The sequence below is a fragment of the Desmodus rotundus genome, chromosome 12 (genome assembly GCF_022682495.2).
Source record: "Desmodus rotundus isolate HL8 chromosome 12, HLdesRot8A.1, whole genome shotgun sequence".
In the NCBI taxonomy this organism is placed as follows: domain Eukaryota; kingdom Metazoa; phylum Chordata; class Mammalia; order Chiroptera; family Phyllostomidae; genus Desmodus; species Desmodus rotundus.
In genome coordinates this window covers 46,326,574-46,342,772 of record NC_071398.1, presented here as the reverse complement: position 1 = coordinate 46,342,772, position 16,199 = coordinate 46,326,574, and the positions used below count along the sequence as shown (strand labels likewise).

The 16,199-nt window shown below is 48.0% G+C and overlaps 1 protein-coding gene across 3 annotated transcripts; it reads right to left on the bottom strand.

Annotated features, from left to right (window-relative positions):
• Positions 1–2,750: 2,750 nt before the first annotated feature.
• Positions 2,751–16,134, bottom strand: ZNF473 (zinc finger protein 473). Of its 3 annotated transcripts, none has more exons than XM_045200339.3 (5): positions 15,712–16,134; positions 13,351–13,547; positions 10,857–10,983; positions 8,386–8,472; positions 2,751–7,235 (listed from the first exon to the last, which is right to left on the bottom strand). In XM_045200339.3, exons 3-5 carry the CDS (start codon positions 10,954–10,956, stop codon positions 4,804–4,806), a joined length of 2,619 nt encoding a protein of 872 aa, XP_045056274.2. In that variant the 5' UTR covers positions 10,957–10,983; positions 13,351–13,547; positions 15,712–16,134; the 3' UTR covers positions 2,751–4,803. The 3 variants fall into 3 exon arrangements, with proteins under 3 accessions (XP_045056274.2, XP_024422048.2, XP_045056275.2); XM_024566280.4 differs by having other exon boundaries at positions 2,751–7,181; XM_045200340.3 differs by lacking the exon at positions 13,351–13,547.
• Between the last annotated feature and the right edge of the window lie 65 nt (positions 16,135–16,199).

Below are 16,199 nucleotides of genomic sequence, written 5' to 3'. Positions count from 1 at the left end.
ACGCAGATGGCAAGATTAGAGGCTGGATGGCGGGTCTGTGGGCGTGGCTATGAGCAGGGCTAGCGCGGTGATTGGCTGGGAAGGGAGCGGACTTTGGATGCGATTGAGCCAATGAAGCCGTAGTGAGGGGAACGCGCTGGTGTTTGTGCTGAGAAGCCTCGTACTCCGGAAGGACTGGGGATTTGTCCAGGGTTGTTCACGGATCTCTTCTTGCTCTTTGTCTGGGGACTCATTGTCTGAATTGAATGCTGTGGCACCATCTTATTTGCTCAGTTTCCGTTTCTAACCTCAATTTTTAAGGAAGGAAATGTTTAGAGTAAGTACGCGAGTATTCGTTTTTAGAATAATGGTTAGGGAGGGATTCAGGGTTGGAGCCTGACTCCGTAGGTTCAAATCCTGGCTCTAGCACTTTCACCTGCTGGTCGACAGAGGCAAGTTTCCTTAACCCTTGTGGCCACAGTGTGTCCACTTTTATGTTTGTACACAGTGAGTTCTTAGGTATGATTTCTTAAAACGGTATCTTCTCAATGTTAGGCATCTACATGATACCTTGGTTTTGTATCCTCCTGGGATGCCAACTGCTTGCTCCAAGATTCTGTTTATTTCAATCAATGCCCTTTAACACTTGTGACCATGACTCTGAGTGGACAACCAGGGTCACTTGCTGTGAATGGAAGTTGGCGGTAAGAGTAAAGGCAATAAAAACTAGCTTTCATATTTTCAGTGGATAATATGAAAACTGCCTACCCCAAGTGCTGACTGAGCTCGAGTCCTCCTCTGCCCATCCGAAGACACGAGATGTAAGGTGTTAAAGCCATTGAGGTAACTCAGAAGCATCAAGACTTGAAAAGGGAGTGACTTTCTCCATGTCATCTTTCAAAATATTGGTGTTTCCTATCCTTCAGAAAACACTAGTAAGAGTTCTGTGAGCAGGAAACTTGAAAACCATTACTGTAAGTCACAGTAATCCCGAATTATGAGGGGAAAAAAACAGGCTGGGACTGGCATTTTTTAAAGGCTCCAGAAAGGCATTTAAAGATACCTCTTCTATAGCATCCCAATACTTACAATCTCCCAGAATCTGCACAGAGGACAGGAAGCTAGTACATACTAGGTGCAAGGGGCTACCTTCAAAGTGCTGCTGCACATGGGGAAGAGAGGCTTTTGTTTTGCTCTGAACATTTTTATATTGCCAGCATTTTTTTAAAAGAATGTAATTGTGCATAACTTCAGTAATTAAATAGTACCTGGCCATTGTGGAAAGCCTGGGAAATACCGCAAAGTATGAGGAAGAAACTTATTTAACTCAGAAACAAATACTTATTTTAAGATTTTGGTGGATTTCCTTCATCTTTTTTTTTTTTTTCTATAATCACCATTTCTTGGAAATATCCTAAAGGCTGAACTCCTGCTTGTACCCTGTCACGAGCCCTTCCCAATATCATCAGGAAGTCTTCAAGAAAGTGCTGATGGGGCTAGACATTACTGAGACCAACATCTGGTTCTCTTCTTTTTTTAGAAAAGATTTATTTTTTAGAGGAGGGGAGGGAGAGAGGGAAACATTAATGTGTGAGAAATACATCGATTGGTTTCTTCTTGCATGCCCCCAACTGGGGACCTGGCCCGCAACCCAGTTATGTGCCCTGACTGGTTATCCAACCAGCCACTTTTTGGCTCACAGATTGGCACTCAATCCACTGAGCCACACCAGCCAGAGCTTGGTTCTCATCTGTTGGGCACAGAGGAGATGACACTTCCCAGCCATTTCGCAGTTGAGCCCAAGTGACTAGTTCTGGCCAAGGGGACGTGAATGGGGGTGACCTGCAGCACTTGCAGGCTGAGGCAGTGATAAACTCCTGCAGGAGCTTCCAGGTCCCTCCTTTTCCTGCTGTGGTAACCAAGGCCCCATGTTCCAGCTGGTGGGGCTATACCCTGGTCTCTCAGGTGGATAGGACAGACCTAGCCACCCACTGTGCCCAGCCCCTGCCAGCCCACAGAGGCCATGTAGTATGAGTGACCAAAATAAACCTCTGTCCTGTTCAGCCACTGAGATCTGACACAACTGTGTTGCCACAGCATAAGCTAGTTCTTCCTGACACAGCCGTCTATTGGCAGGGGTGCATGAGAGGCTTTAGTTAACTCAGCCTCCCCGAACCTTGTTCAATTATATACCACTGTTTTTGCTGTGTGCACTGTGCATTTTCCCTTTAAATCAGTTTACCTTTTTCTCCCTAAATCAACTTATTTTTAAAGAGGACTTTCTACCACTACCATGAGGGGGAAACTAGTGGGAAACTTGTTAGTAAAGGAAAAGGGAGAGAATTAAAATAAATGCCAACAGAGCCAAATATTAAATTCTAGCTAAAATTATTGCCTGCACCTGAGGCGTGCTGTGTCTTTGTAGAGAAAAATAAATACCATGCTGTCCGTGCTTTCTCCTTGATTAATTAGGATTGCACCAGAATGGGAAAGTGGGGTCTGATGATGCATCTGAGGATGGGCTGAAGTTGTGTGGTTTCCCTCCCAGTCTGGGAAAACATATTTAACTGCCCTCTTAAGGGATGGTTTTCACCGCTGCAAGCCCTCCCCCACTGGAACATGAAAACTGCCAGGCAGGGCCTCTGTACACTCAGTATCTGGCCAGGCATGTGGCATCAGGCTGAGAAAAGGAACCAACACCTTTAGATTCAAAACTTTAATCAAGAGAACCAACATACACACAAGAAGGGCATTTCTACCCTGTCCCTCAATACAGGTCATTAGTTGCAGAAACTGCCTCCCCCGCCCCTCCCATGGCTGCTGATTTTGCAAAGGGTTTCTGACCTGTGTGTGTGGTGTCAAACCTTCATTGAACACACTTCTCTATTTGAGTTCCCACCTCTGGCCTACCCTGCACACTCTGTAGTCCCTTTGGCACGTGGCAGGCCTGTCACCCAGACTAGACCACGCCCAGGGAGTTGTATGTTTTGGCCAACAGAAAACCAGTGTGCTCCCCACTGTGCAGTGGGCCCAATGATCAACCTTTATGTTCCCAGTTTCAACAATAGAACCAACCAGCAGAACTCAAGGCACAAGGCTTTAAAAGGCCAGGAGCACAGGGCACATACTCCTAAACGTTTTTAGCACTAAGAATATGAAAGATATTGAGAGTCCAATGTCTTCACAAGATTCTGTTTGTGCTTCAGCAAACGACTTGTTCATTTAGTGGGTAGGGCACAAAAGTCCAGAGATGAGGTGCCATCAAGAGGAGAAGGTTGTGTGGCTCCACGAGGTGGGTCTCTGCTGTAGAACAGGCGTGGCCAATGATCTGTTGACTTGACGGCTCCAAGAAGAAGGCTCATTTCCTCACTGGGCTCTCCAGCAATCCTCAGTGGCCCCAGAACTTACTGTGGCATGAGGGAATGTGGCATTTTAAGATGTCACTTGTCAATAACAGCACTCTGAAAATGGTACCGTCCATTTCCCTTGGATTCCAGAAACTTCAAGGCAAGGGCAGGGTTTACCATATTGACATTCCCTGCCCTGGCGCCTAGCAAAGCGCCTGGTGAGTGGTCAGCTTAGAAAAATGGTGTATAAAGAACATTCTGGCAATCCATCACAATTTTTACAATCCATCACAATTTTCACAACAATCTTGCCAGAAGAACATTCTGGCAATCCAGTTTTCACAATCTGTCACAATTTTCACAATTGTCACAAACCTATCCTCTGTATAGTGTTAACTATGACAATATCCAGTGCAGCTCGCCTGACTGAATCCAGCTGTTCCAGTATCATTAACTCCCATGACAAATTGGGTATCATTTTAAATATAACCAACAACTTGAAACGCAGGAAGATTATGGGAAAAGGTGGCATGTGAATGTGGAAAGGGTTGTTCTGAATGAGAGAGATGGAAGGTTAAGAGTGAAATGTTTTGGCCATTTGATGTTAGTTTAAATGTTCTTATTGGCTTCTGTAGATTACTTAATACTAGGATAGAACAGGAATGGAGGGAAGGGCAAGGTTAGACTTAAAAAAAAAAAGATTCATGTGCTGAGTTTGGGGAACCAAATTAAGCCGAAGGCATTTTGGAGAAAAACTTAAAAACAAAAAACATTAGCTGTAGCTAGTGTGGCTCAGTGGATTGAGTGCCAGCCTGAGAACCAAAGGGTCACTAGTTTCATTCCCAGTCAGGGTACATACCTGAGTTGAGGGCCAGGTCCCCAGTAGGGGACGCATGAGAGGCAACCACACATTGATGTTTCTCTTTCTCCTTCCCTTCCCCTCTCTCTCAAAATAAATAAAATCTTTAAAAAAATTAAGACATTAACTGCAGTAAACGGAAATAGAAGGTTGCTAAGTCTTCTCTTCCTTTTAACATAAAAGAGTATATTTATATGTGATGCACATACATAGCTCATGCTTGGTGAGTACTTACTATGTGCAGGGCATTCAGTTCTATGTGCTTTGCACCTATCTGTCCTCACAACAGCCCTCTGAGGTAGGTCACTATTATATACTGAGGCCCTGAGAGGTTCCATGAGTCTGCAGGTCACTTAGGTGGCAGAGGTGAGACTTAATCCAGCAGACTGTCTCCAGAGTCTATCTCGGAATTTGGATGCTACACAGCTTCTTTTGTGTTTTCATTGTTTGAATGAAACTTGGGTGCAAATTTTCCTAGTCAATCTTTATTAATAAAGAGGTTTATCTATTTTGCAAGGGGTGGGGGGAGGATGGACTTACCATGTGATGGTTTCAACTTTAGGTCTCAGATGTCAGGCCCTGCTGCCACCCGGCAGCCACAAGTAGTATTGCTACTTGTTATTTTTGCGTGTGAACTTTCTGATGTCGGCGGAGACCTACATAGAAGCGAAAGGCTTTCTGACAGTGTTGACACTGATACGGTTTCTCTTGGGTGTGAATTCTCTGGTGCTCACTGAGATGTGCTCTGAAGCCAAAGGCTTTCCCACACACATCGCAGATGTAAGGCTTCTCCCCAGTGTGAATTCTCTCATGCTGCCTCAGATTTGTTTTCTGGGAAAAGGCCTTCCCACATGCAACACACAGGAAGGGCTTTTCCCCAGTGTGAACTCTCAAATGAACAGAAAGGCATGAGCTCTGGCTGAAGGCTTTCCCACATTCCTGACAAAAGTAAGGCTTTTCCCCAGTGTGAACTCTCTGGTGTCGAATGAGTAGAGCGTTCAGGCTGAAGATTTTCCCACAGTCGTCACATTTATAGGGTTTCTCACGTGTGTGAACCCTCTGATGCTTAGAAAGGCGCCAGCGGTGTATGAATGTTTTTCTGCATTTATTACACTCAAAAGATGTCTTTCTAGTATGATTTCTCTGATGATGAATAAGGTACTTACTGTGCACAAAGACTTTGGCACACTGGTTACATTTAAAGGGTTTCTCCACAGTGTGAATTAACTGATGTTTTGAGAGATGTGCACTGTGGCTGAAAGTCTTTCCACATTCATTACACTTAAAGGGGCACTTGCTCTTGTGTAGGCACTGATGTTTGGTGAGGGAGGTGCTGCGGAAGAAGGCCTTCCCACAGTCCCCACACTTATATGGCCTTATTCCAGAGTGGCTCATCTGGTTGCGAATGAGTTGTGTACTTTGGCCAATAGCTTTCTCACACTGGTTACACTCAAAGGGCTTCTCCCTGGTGTGAAGCCTCTCATGCTGAGTCAGGTATTTGCTGCAGTCGAAGGTTTTCTCGCATTTGTTACACTTAAAGGGCTTCTCACCAGTCCCTGGATGCTCTTTTTGTTCTAGGTTCTGATTCAAGATCTTTCCGTTCTCGTCAAGTCCTTGTTGTTCTTGGGTGTGAATGCTCTGGTGGCTAGTTAGGGTCGAGCTGCAAATGAAGTGCTCGCCACACTCCTGACATTCGTGGCGGGTTTCCACAGCGTGGATTTTCTGGTGTTGAATAAGGTGTTCATTAAGGCTGAAGGTCTCCTTGCATTCGGCACAGCTGTAGGGCTTCTCTGTGGCATGAACAGACTGGTGTCGCATCAGGTGGGAGGGCCGGCTGAAACTCTTGGTGCATTTGTCACATTTGTGAGGCCTGTAGCCCGTGTGAATCCTCTGATGTTCAGTCAGGTGAGTGTTCCGGTAGAAGGCTTTCCCACATTCATTGCATTTGTAAGGCTTCTCTATACCGTGAACCCTTTGGTGGCTCCTGAGGGTCAAGATATACCTGAAGGCTTTCCCACACTCATCACACTTATAAGGCTCTTCTCCAGTGTGAACAGACTGGTGTCTGATGAGGGATGACCTCTGTCTGAAGGCCTTCCCACATTCCTGACACTCAGAGGTAGTTTTCACAGCATGGATTTTCTGATGCTGGAGGAGCTGTTCGTTAAAGTTGAAGGTGGCCTTGCATTGGGCACATTCATAGCGTTTCTGCACGTGGGTATTCTGCTGCTGAGTAAGATGAATGGTTTGGCCGAAACTCTTGCCAGACTCATTGCACTTGTAGGATTTACCTCCATTGTGGGTTTTCTGCTGCTCAACAGGCTGGGAGCCAGGACCTGATGGATGGTCACTGTCTTGACTCTTACATGTTTTTTCTTCAGTGTGAATTTTCTGATGTAACAGAAGGTGTGTGTTGTGACTAAAAGTTTCCCCGCACTCGTTACACACGTAGGATGCATAGCCTGTGTGAGCTGTTGGATGCTCGTCAGAACCATTCTCATCCTCTTCATTCCCAGGTGGCTTCTCCCTCATATGAATAATCCAGTGCTGGAGAAGATTGCAACTCCGGCTGAAGTTCTTCCCACATTCACTACATTTATATGGTTTCACCCCTTCCTGGACAGTATCCTGCTGACTCTGGCCTGAGTGGGAGCCGAAGTCATTCCTACACTCCTGAGACTTAGCTGGCATCAGACCCTTCTTGGAAACATCAGAGATCGGGGAATCCTCTCCAGAGAAAAGGAGGGACTCAAGACTGACGCTGCTCTTGAGTTTATGACTCGTGCACTCTGTGGGACTTTCCTTGTTGGTGACAGTGTCAGAGCTCAGAAGACTTTCTGGATCTCCTAGCAAACTATCCAACCAGCTCTCACCCATGCAGGCTTCTCCCAAGTTAGAGTTCCAGAGGCCGTCCTTGGAAAACGTCTCCGTAATCTCCTGAGAAAGTCCTTCTTCTGAGAATTCTTGCAGCAGAGAGATCTTGGCCTCAGCTGTGTCTGAAAGAGAGAGAGTGCAAATACCTTCTTTTCCTCTGGGTGAAAAGACGGGAGCTGCAGGGTGAGAACACAGACAAGAGAGAGAACAGGGGATGGGTCTTGAGTCAGGCCTGTCCATCAAGGGGATGAAGAAGAGGTCAAAATAGTGATTCAGTTGGAACCAGCATCAGAGGAAACAGGGAACCCATGTCCAAGGGGATTTAAGATAGGAGCTGGGCAACTGCAGGGCCTCCACAGGGTAGTAGGGGGCCTCTCGGCAGACACTCCACCATCATCCTCATCAGCTGAGACCTACTTCCTAGAGCAGAACACTGATCAAGGGACAAGAGATATAAATGACGACAATGCCATACAACTGTTAACACAAAAGCTGTATCTGCTTATTGATAAAGCTGTGGCTCCACGTGCTTGGAAACAGCCTTATGTTAAAGTGGCAGAATCCAAGAGAGCAGGAATCTGTGCCTGGGTTAGTCACCTATGTGAAAACACTGCAGGAGGCTGCAGAGGACTCACGCTCACGAGCTCCTGGGTGAGCCAAGAATGGAGCTGCACGCTCACCAAGCTGTGCAGCCACCACTCCATGGTTTCTGGTTTAGGGACCCTTCTCCTATTAACGATCAAACCATGAGAAAAGCCTGTCATGCCCCAGGCAAGGCCCCTGCCTCTTTCCCCCAATGGGGACATCTTGACCAACGTCACACCAGGGAATCTTTACTGCTTAACCTGATCCCCCTGGGAGAACTGTGGCCTGGGAGAGAGCAGAGCAAATGCCCAGGCTTGAGCTGTAGCCATCTGCTGTGCTCCGTGGGCCAGGAAGGTGGGCTGCGCCTGCATAAAGGGGTCAAAACATGTAGACCAAGGTGTCCACAGTAGTCAGGGGGCATGAAGCAGGAAAATGGAGACCAACTTGGGGAATGGAAGGCTGCCCCTTGCTGAGTCTGGAAGGACCAAGGAGGGGACAGGAAAAGCACCAGGACAGCCATGTACTGATCACTGAGGTAGACAGAGAGAAGGTGGGCATGCAGAGTGAGCGTCCTCATCCCTGTCGGAACAAAGGGACAGAAGCCAGCATTGGAAGACTGAAGCCCAGAAGCTGGGGGTCCTGATGACTGGGTAGACATACATCATGAAAGCACAGAGGGCCATGCCCCAGGACCCCACCGCCCTCCCACCAGGGGCTGGTGGCCCCTCCTCTCTCACTCACCAGGGCCTGTCACTTCTGGACTTCCTCTCACTAGGGTCTTCAGCTCTTCCCCACCATCTGGATCGGTCAGGCTGGGTCTGAGGGGGTCTGCAGGGAGAGAACAGCATTGTTGTCAACCAGGACATAGAGGATATCCAGCTACTCAGTGGGAACCTTCTGGATCTCTTGACTATGCAATGCTTTATCCAGCTGCAGTGCTAGCCAACTGCAGGGACACCCACCCTGCAGTCCCCGGTCCAGCGGAAGAGGGCCTGAGACAGTCATAATCCAGGATGATCAGAGCTATGACAGCTGGGGCTGTGGGCACAGGACTTGCAACACCTCAAGGGATTAGCAGAGCTTGCAAGGTAAAGAGGCCCACACTTAATCATTCATGGTTCACTCATTTGCCCATGGACCACATATTGCCCGAGGCCTCTGGGGTTGGGCCCTGTGATAGAGGATGTCGGGGTTCTAGAGCTCAAGCAGTCCTGCACACTGCCCTCCCCCAACTTCCTCAAGGAAGGGAGCCGAGTCACAATCCAGGGGAAAGGCCACTGCTGGCTTCGAAGATGAAGAAAGGGGCCATGAGGCAAGCAGAGCAGGAGGCTTCTAGAAGCTGAAAAGGGGCAAGGAAATAGATCCTCCGACCCTGGAGCCAGCTCCGCCAACACCTTGATTTTAGCCCAGTCAGGTCCATCTTAAGCTTCTGACCCACACAACTATAAGAACGTGTTGTTGTAAGCCACTACACTTGTGGCATTTGTAGAAGCAGCCACAGGAAACTCACACACACACACAGATGAGCAGGGGAGTCAAAGGAAATGCATTTCTCCTGCAGGCTGGAGTTGAAAAACTGAAAAGATGCTGAGACCAGACCTCCCTGAAGCTGCTTCAATAGCACATATTGGGTACAGTATGAAGAAGACCTGTCCCAATGTGATAAAATTACATATAGTTTCCAGTATATAATCTTTTCTTTTTTTCATCTTTTGGAATAAATTCTTTTGTTTTTGGAAAAGAAAGAACTGAAAAACTAGAAAAAGGGAATGAGTTGACCCAGCTGAGGTGAGTAGTGTGGAGCTGGGACGCTAGGATGCTGGGATGCTGGGACGCTGGGGCTCTGGGACCCTGGAGCTGCACAGGTCCCCAGTGGAGTTTCGGCCGCGCCACTTGCTTACTGTGCAATGCTGGTGGTCACAGCCTGGTGAAAAGGGCTGATTGAGCGCACTGGCTGCTCTCTGTGGAAAAGCCTGCTCTCAAGGCTGCCCTGGGCTGGTGTCTGGGAACCTGGATTTCAGGAGGGTTCCAGCATTCTCTGACTAACCAGAGAGGCTCTGTGCGCCCCAACTCTTCTGTTCAACACCTGCATTCCTTCTAAGTGTCTGGAATGCTGGTATATTCCAGGCAGAGAGAGTGCCTACATGACCAGCCCTGGGTGTGGAGTCTCTAAGGAGCATCCCTGGTCAACATTTCACACATGCTGTCACACCTCGTTGCTGGGGGAATTAAACGCATCCTGTGTGACTCCACAGGGAGAGGGCTCTGAAGTTGTCTCTAGTCTCCTGTGCCCTTGACCCCACGTGCCTTTCCCCTTACTAATTGTGCCGTGTGTCCTTTCACTGACACGGATCACAGCATAGGACAACTATACAGGAGTCCTGTACATCCTAGTAAATCACCAAACCTGGGGATAGTCCTGGGAACCTAAATGTGGCTATGAAAATGACTCCCCTTCTTTCCATAGGTTTAAGAAAGCTCAGCTAAATAGGAACAGTCAAACCTCCTCATGGGGTGACGGAAAGGTTGCAGGAGAGAGTTCTGAGGACTCACTCAGCACAGGACCTGGCTCCTGACATAGCATCTCTCGCTATTCACTCATTTATTAACTGAGGAGCCGTTTACTGAGTCCCTGTGGCAGGTACTATTTGCTGCAAGTGCCAGGACCAATAAGTGAGCAGCAGAGATGCCCTCAGGAAGCTCCCATCCGGCAGGAGGAGACAGACCACAAAAGCAGCAGCCAGAAAATGAAGGAGGGGTGGCAAGAGAAGCAGGAGAGGGAGGAGGGAGTGTTAATGGGGTTGCAATTTCAGTCTTAGGGAAGCCCCAAGACGAGGAAGGGACAAGAATCTTCTAGGCAGAGGGGAGAGCAAATGTGAAGACCCCACAGTGTCAGGACGAGGAATCACTTTGTCATGAGAAAGAGCAAAGTGCTGCTGAAGCCATGGTAGCACATGGGCTGAGCCGGACTTGTCAACCATGCCACCAATGGCAGTGGGGTCAGGTAATCCTTAGCTGTGGGGGTTGTCCTTGCATGCCCCTAGGATGTGTTGCCAGGCATTGCCGATATCCCCTGGGGGAAAGACTCAGCCAGCTGAGCACTGCTGAGCTAGATCATATTGGTTCTGACATGTTCAGGAGCTGGGAATTCATCCTGGGGGGTGACAGGGAGCCACGGGGGATCACCAAGCAGGAATGGGGTGCATACTCACTCAGCAAGAAGAGATTCTGGTAGTTGTCCAGTGCCTTATCCCAGAACAGATCCCCCTGGTCCAGCCCCAGGTGCTCCCAGTCTTCCAAAGTGAAGTCCATGGCCACGTCCTTGAGGGTCACAAATTACTGAAACACAACAAACTGTCAGTGACTCCGGGGCTAGGGTTAGGGAGGGGCCCAACAGCTCACTCAGTGCCCCCACCCCCACCTCCAGTATGCCAGGCCTTTGGCAACAATTGTCTTGTGAGGACCTTCCAACCTAAGAGACTGGGCGTCCCCATATATCGTAGGCAAGGACAGTCTTGGTGAAGAGACACAGGCAGGACTTAAACCCAGGTCTACCTAATCCTAAAGTCCATTTATTTCTGGCTTTTGCTTTTTCAGTGTTTGTTCAAGATCTGAAGCTTTTATTATGAAATTTTCAAACATATGCCAAATAGAGACATGCATGCAACAAACAGCCACATATCCATCACCCAGCTTCAATCCCCATCCTAGTAACAGACCTGTTTTGTTCATTCAGCCTCTTTCCCCACTTTTATATTATTTTTTGTGGAGGTGAAAAGATTTCAAAGTCAATCCCAGGTGGCATCAGATTTCGCCTGTGAATACTTCAGTATTAGCAGGAGAACCCCTTACTACTGCATACGTATGTGCACCACATCCGAAATCAGTATTCAGATTTGTCCTGCGTCTCCATGGGGTTTTTTCCAATTTTTTTCTTGTAAAAGCCATAGAAAATCTCCCATCTTAACCAATTTTGAGTGTATAGTCCAGCGGCATTAAGTACACTCACACTGTTGCACAACCATTGCCACCATCCATCTCCAGAAATCTCTCCATCGTGCAACACTAAAACTGTGTCCCCATTAAACACTGACTTTCCATCTCCCCTACCTCCACCCATCCTATCACCCACTATTCTGTTTTCTGTGGCTGATTTTGACTGGGTTCAGTGGTATGTTTTTATAGTTGGCTTGTTTGAATCAGAAACCAAGGAAGCCTACACTCTGCACTGGGCTGATATGCTTTGGAGGAGTTTTTATCTATACCTGCACCTTTCCGCCTTTTTAACCCCATGCTCCTGACTTAGCGTGTCACGTTCTGGATACAGTGCTTCTTCTTGGTGTCATTTAGCTGCTCCTCTGCCTGATGCATTTCCTGGAAACCAGTCAGTGGAGCAGCAGCCTGATTAGATTCAGTACAACACTGAGGGGGCAAGAGCCCTCATACATGATGCGCGATCCACTTCCAGCTGCATGACAGCTGGAAGTACTTGTCTGCCAATTTTAGTGATGCCATCTTACTTAACTTTAAAAGTTCCCAGGGAATAGAATAAAAATTCAAAGCCTGGAGGAATACTGACAACAAAATGTGGCAGCCTTCCCCAGCACCCTATATTCAGGTGAACCCGTGGCTATCTGGTGTGTTCCTTCCAGACCTCCATCAACACACACACACACACACACACACACACACACACACATACACACAAACATGTTTCAAGTAAGAATGAAACCTGAGTCTTTAGTTTGGGTCTGACGCATGGTCCCACTACCTTCCTCTGTGGCTAACTATTGGCAATTAAGTCACATGCCCCCTCCAGAGCCCTGATTTCTACCCCATCTCAAGGGCTGCTCTAGGAAGTGACTGAGATGCTGCAGGGAAGCTCCTGCATTGTTCCCAGCACACAGGAAGGACTGGGCCAAAAGGCAGTTGTGTCTAGTCTGGCGGGGCGGACGGGCGTAGGCAGGGACAGTCACATCCAGGTGGATTCATTCTACAGTGGAGGTAGCAGGCTGAGCTATGGGAGACCAGAGCTGGGAAGAGCTCTGGAAAGGTGACGGGATTGGGCTGGGTCTCAAAGGCTGTGTAAGATTTACCAGCCAGAGATGGGAGGCAGGGTATTCTAGCAGAGGGAAGAGCCTGAGAAAAGGCTGGGGGGCTGGAAAGTATAGTGGACATTTACTACAAGACCAACAAGGGAGTATGGCTTGTGTGAGTAGAAGGGAAGGTAAGATGCCGTGAAGGGGGGCAGGACCCATATCATACAGGAAAAAGCTGAGAAACCTGGATTTTATCCTGTAAGCATTAAGGCTTCTGGAAGGGTACTGAGCAGGAGAGTAAGAACGTGAGAGTTTTACTTTAAGATTGCTCAAGGCTCCCAGGCCAGATGGCTCAGTTAATTGGAGTGTCATTCCATACTCTAAAAGGTTGCAGGTTCAATCCCTACAGGAGGCAACTGATCCATATTTGTCTTTCACATCTCTCTCTCTCTCTCTCTCTCTCTCTCTCTCTCTCTCTCTCTCTCTCTCTGTCTGTCTCCCTCCCACCCCCTTCCTCTTTCTAAAATCAATAAACATATCCTCAGGTAAGGATTAAAAAGAAAAAGATCACTCGGGGCCATGAGAGGACAGTGAGCCCAGAACAAAGGCAGGCCAACTGTGCAGCTTTTGGGGATGATCTGTTAGAGTGGAGGGACCCTCAACTCACCTCAATAGTAGCCCACTAGGCCCAGCAGCCTGGTTTAAGCTCCCCCTCCTTCCCCTCCACGTTCCCAGCTGGCAGGGCTGCAGGAAGAACAAGGAAACTGGGAGAAAGTCTTCCTTCCTTCTAGGACTGATTTCCTGGCCATGTTGAATGAGCCCCCAAAATGTCCAGAAGTAGGATGAGTCAGAACATCAGTTTCCCTGCAGGAATCACAATTGTTATTTATTGAAACTACCCCAGCCCCAAGTTTCCACTGTGCTTCAGAGCTGACACAGCAACTTCACAATCATTCGTAGTACTTCATCACACTCATTAAGTACATATTTAGGACCTCTGTCTTACACAGTTTTGTCCTAGCACAGCACAGAATATCTGCTAATAAAACACGTGTCTCTTGCTGAACCCTTGGGACAATGCTTCTTTGAGCTCAGATTATCTATCGTCTCTAGGATTTGAGTCCAAGTGAGTTGGCCTCCAAACTGTTGCCATTTCAACAGCAGCTGACTTCTTCAACTTTCTTTTTTAGCCATGACCCACAGTAACACGGACAATCTATATCATGACTGCTCATTCACATGCATAACTAAACAAAAGCTTCATGAGATAACACTTAATCTCACAAAGCAGAATGTCTGACATGTTTATTATTATCGCTTTTATTCACGAAAAAAAAAATTATGATCACTGCCCAACTGAGTTATTTTCATGACCCACAATATGCAAAACACTGTACCAGACAGCTTTTTACACATTTGTAGCCCCTGTGAACTTCCTAAGGAGCAGGTATCCACGGTGCACTGAAAACACCCTGGATCACGAAGCACGGGATGACTTAATGCCCAAGGCCCACAATTCTTACGCCTCTGGGGCTGGATATGCTTTGAAATTCAGACATTTTCAGGTTTTACAAAGGTGACACACATTTATACAATATATTTCATTAGAATCCCAGGGCAATGTAGGACAGGCAGCATTTTGCTATTGAATATTTCAGTATTTCTAGAGCAAAGAGTATAAATGCTCACGCTATACAGGATAATTAAAGGTTAATTAAAGGTTATAAACTACAGCAGTTCTGGTCAGGTTTGAGCACCAAATTTATGAAAAACCAAAAAAAGTCTTCTGCGCTTTCTAGATTTTGTGATGGCAGGTAAGGCAATGCGGTACAGCAGTAAGTGCTAACATTCACTTTCAGTGATTTTCTTCACATGACAGAGGAAAGCCTCCACTTGTGAGTATAATTCAGCCCACGGATGTTATATTTGGCCCACACGGTGTTGGCAAATAGGAGGTCTTGAAAGAAAATTTCCTTAAGTCCCAAACTGGGTTATTTCACCTATAAATTCGACCTCCAGCTTCTGAAAAAATCTTAGGATTTGGCCATGCTGGGTCTGCATTCCCAGAAAGCCAGCCCCGTGGGGCTCATTCAAATCTACCTCCCCCCCAACTCATTGATGTTCCACAACCCTCGCCGCGCAGATTCTCTCCTTTAGCTGAGCTTGAAATATCTCTCTAGTTTCCAAATCACGATCTGTCCAATCTCATGCATCCTCAACCCTGGGAGGGAAGAAACAGGCAGCATCAAGGTCACCCAGCCTGTCAGAGTGACTTAAGCTTGCTACTTCTTAGTGCGGGACGATGGCCAGATCATTCACCCTCTCTGTGCCTCAGTTTCCACATGGACAAAGTGGGGCAAACACAACCGATGCGCAGGCACTTATGTGTCATTTTAAAAACCAGAAAGCTCTGAAAACCAGAGCTTTATTCATAAATTAGCAGCAAAAGTTAACCCGAATTACCATAGCCAACGCACAGTCCTTTCGGTGTGTATTCACGCCTTTCCCGGCAGATACACTCGGCTTCCTGTGTCTGATTCCCGAGACGAGCCTGGTGCCAATAAAACCGTCCGATAAAACCGGGGAGCTACACTAATCTCTCGGTGCTGATGCGGAGGTTAGAGGAGAAAAAGCGAGGACGGCACGGCGCCTGGCACACAGAAAGCGCTCAAATAAATGTTCAGCCCCGTGACCTCCCGAAAAAACTCCCATTCATTCATCCCTCAAGATCCTGCCCAACTCTACCAACAACTTCAAGCAACCCACCCTCTCGTGCCTCGGTCTCCTCACCCCAAAATGAAATGAAATGGAATCGCTCCTCTCAGGGCTGCCGACGAGGACTAACAGCCTGGCCCGGTACAGACTCTGAGCCAGGGTTCGAGACTCCACCTAGCCCTACCGCCCAAGGCAACGCGCCCTTCGCCGGGGACGCCGAAAGAATTTTCCATTAGCCCCCGGGGGAGACCGGAGCGCCCTGCCCCCCAAGCCTTCAGAGTTCTCAGTAATCGCAACCCCAGCGTCTCCTCACCTCGAGATTGCAGCCCGCAGTTAACAGCCGCGACCCCAGCCCAGAGAGAGCCGGAGACGGGGTTCCTCTCACGGGTGCCGCGTCACAGCCACTATCGGTGCCTCGTGAATTTACTCGGAATTTCTCCACGCGGGATCCTCCGCGCCAGCCCAGAGACTACGTGTGTCCCAGAGGGCTGTGCGGACTCTTTCGCTCGTCTAATCTCCATCCGCAACCCCGTCTTCAGAGGTCCCGCCGAGCCCTTTGGTGCGGAGAAACAAAATAGGGATCAGGCGGCAACTGGGTATTGTAGTCCAACATTTTTTCTGCTGAAGAACAACCGAGTCAGCGTCCTGCCTTTTCTAGAAGAAGGGGAGGCTTTTGATTTCTCAAGGGGGACGGCAGAGGGTTGCCATAGAAACACGTTGAGAAACTGGGATACCTCAGAAAACGCGCGAAAGGGACGAAGTAGAGGCGGGAGAAATAATGTGACCTCTGCTGATTGGCGG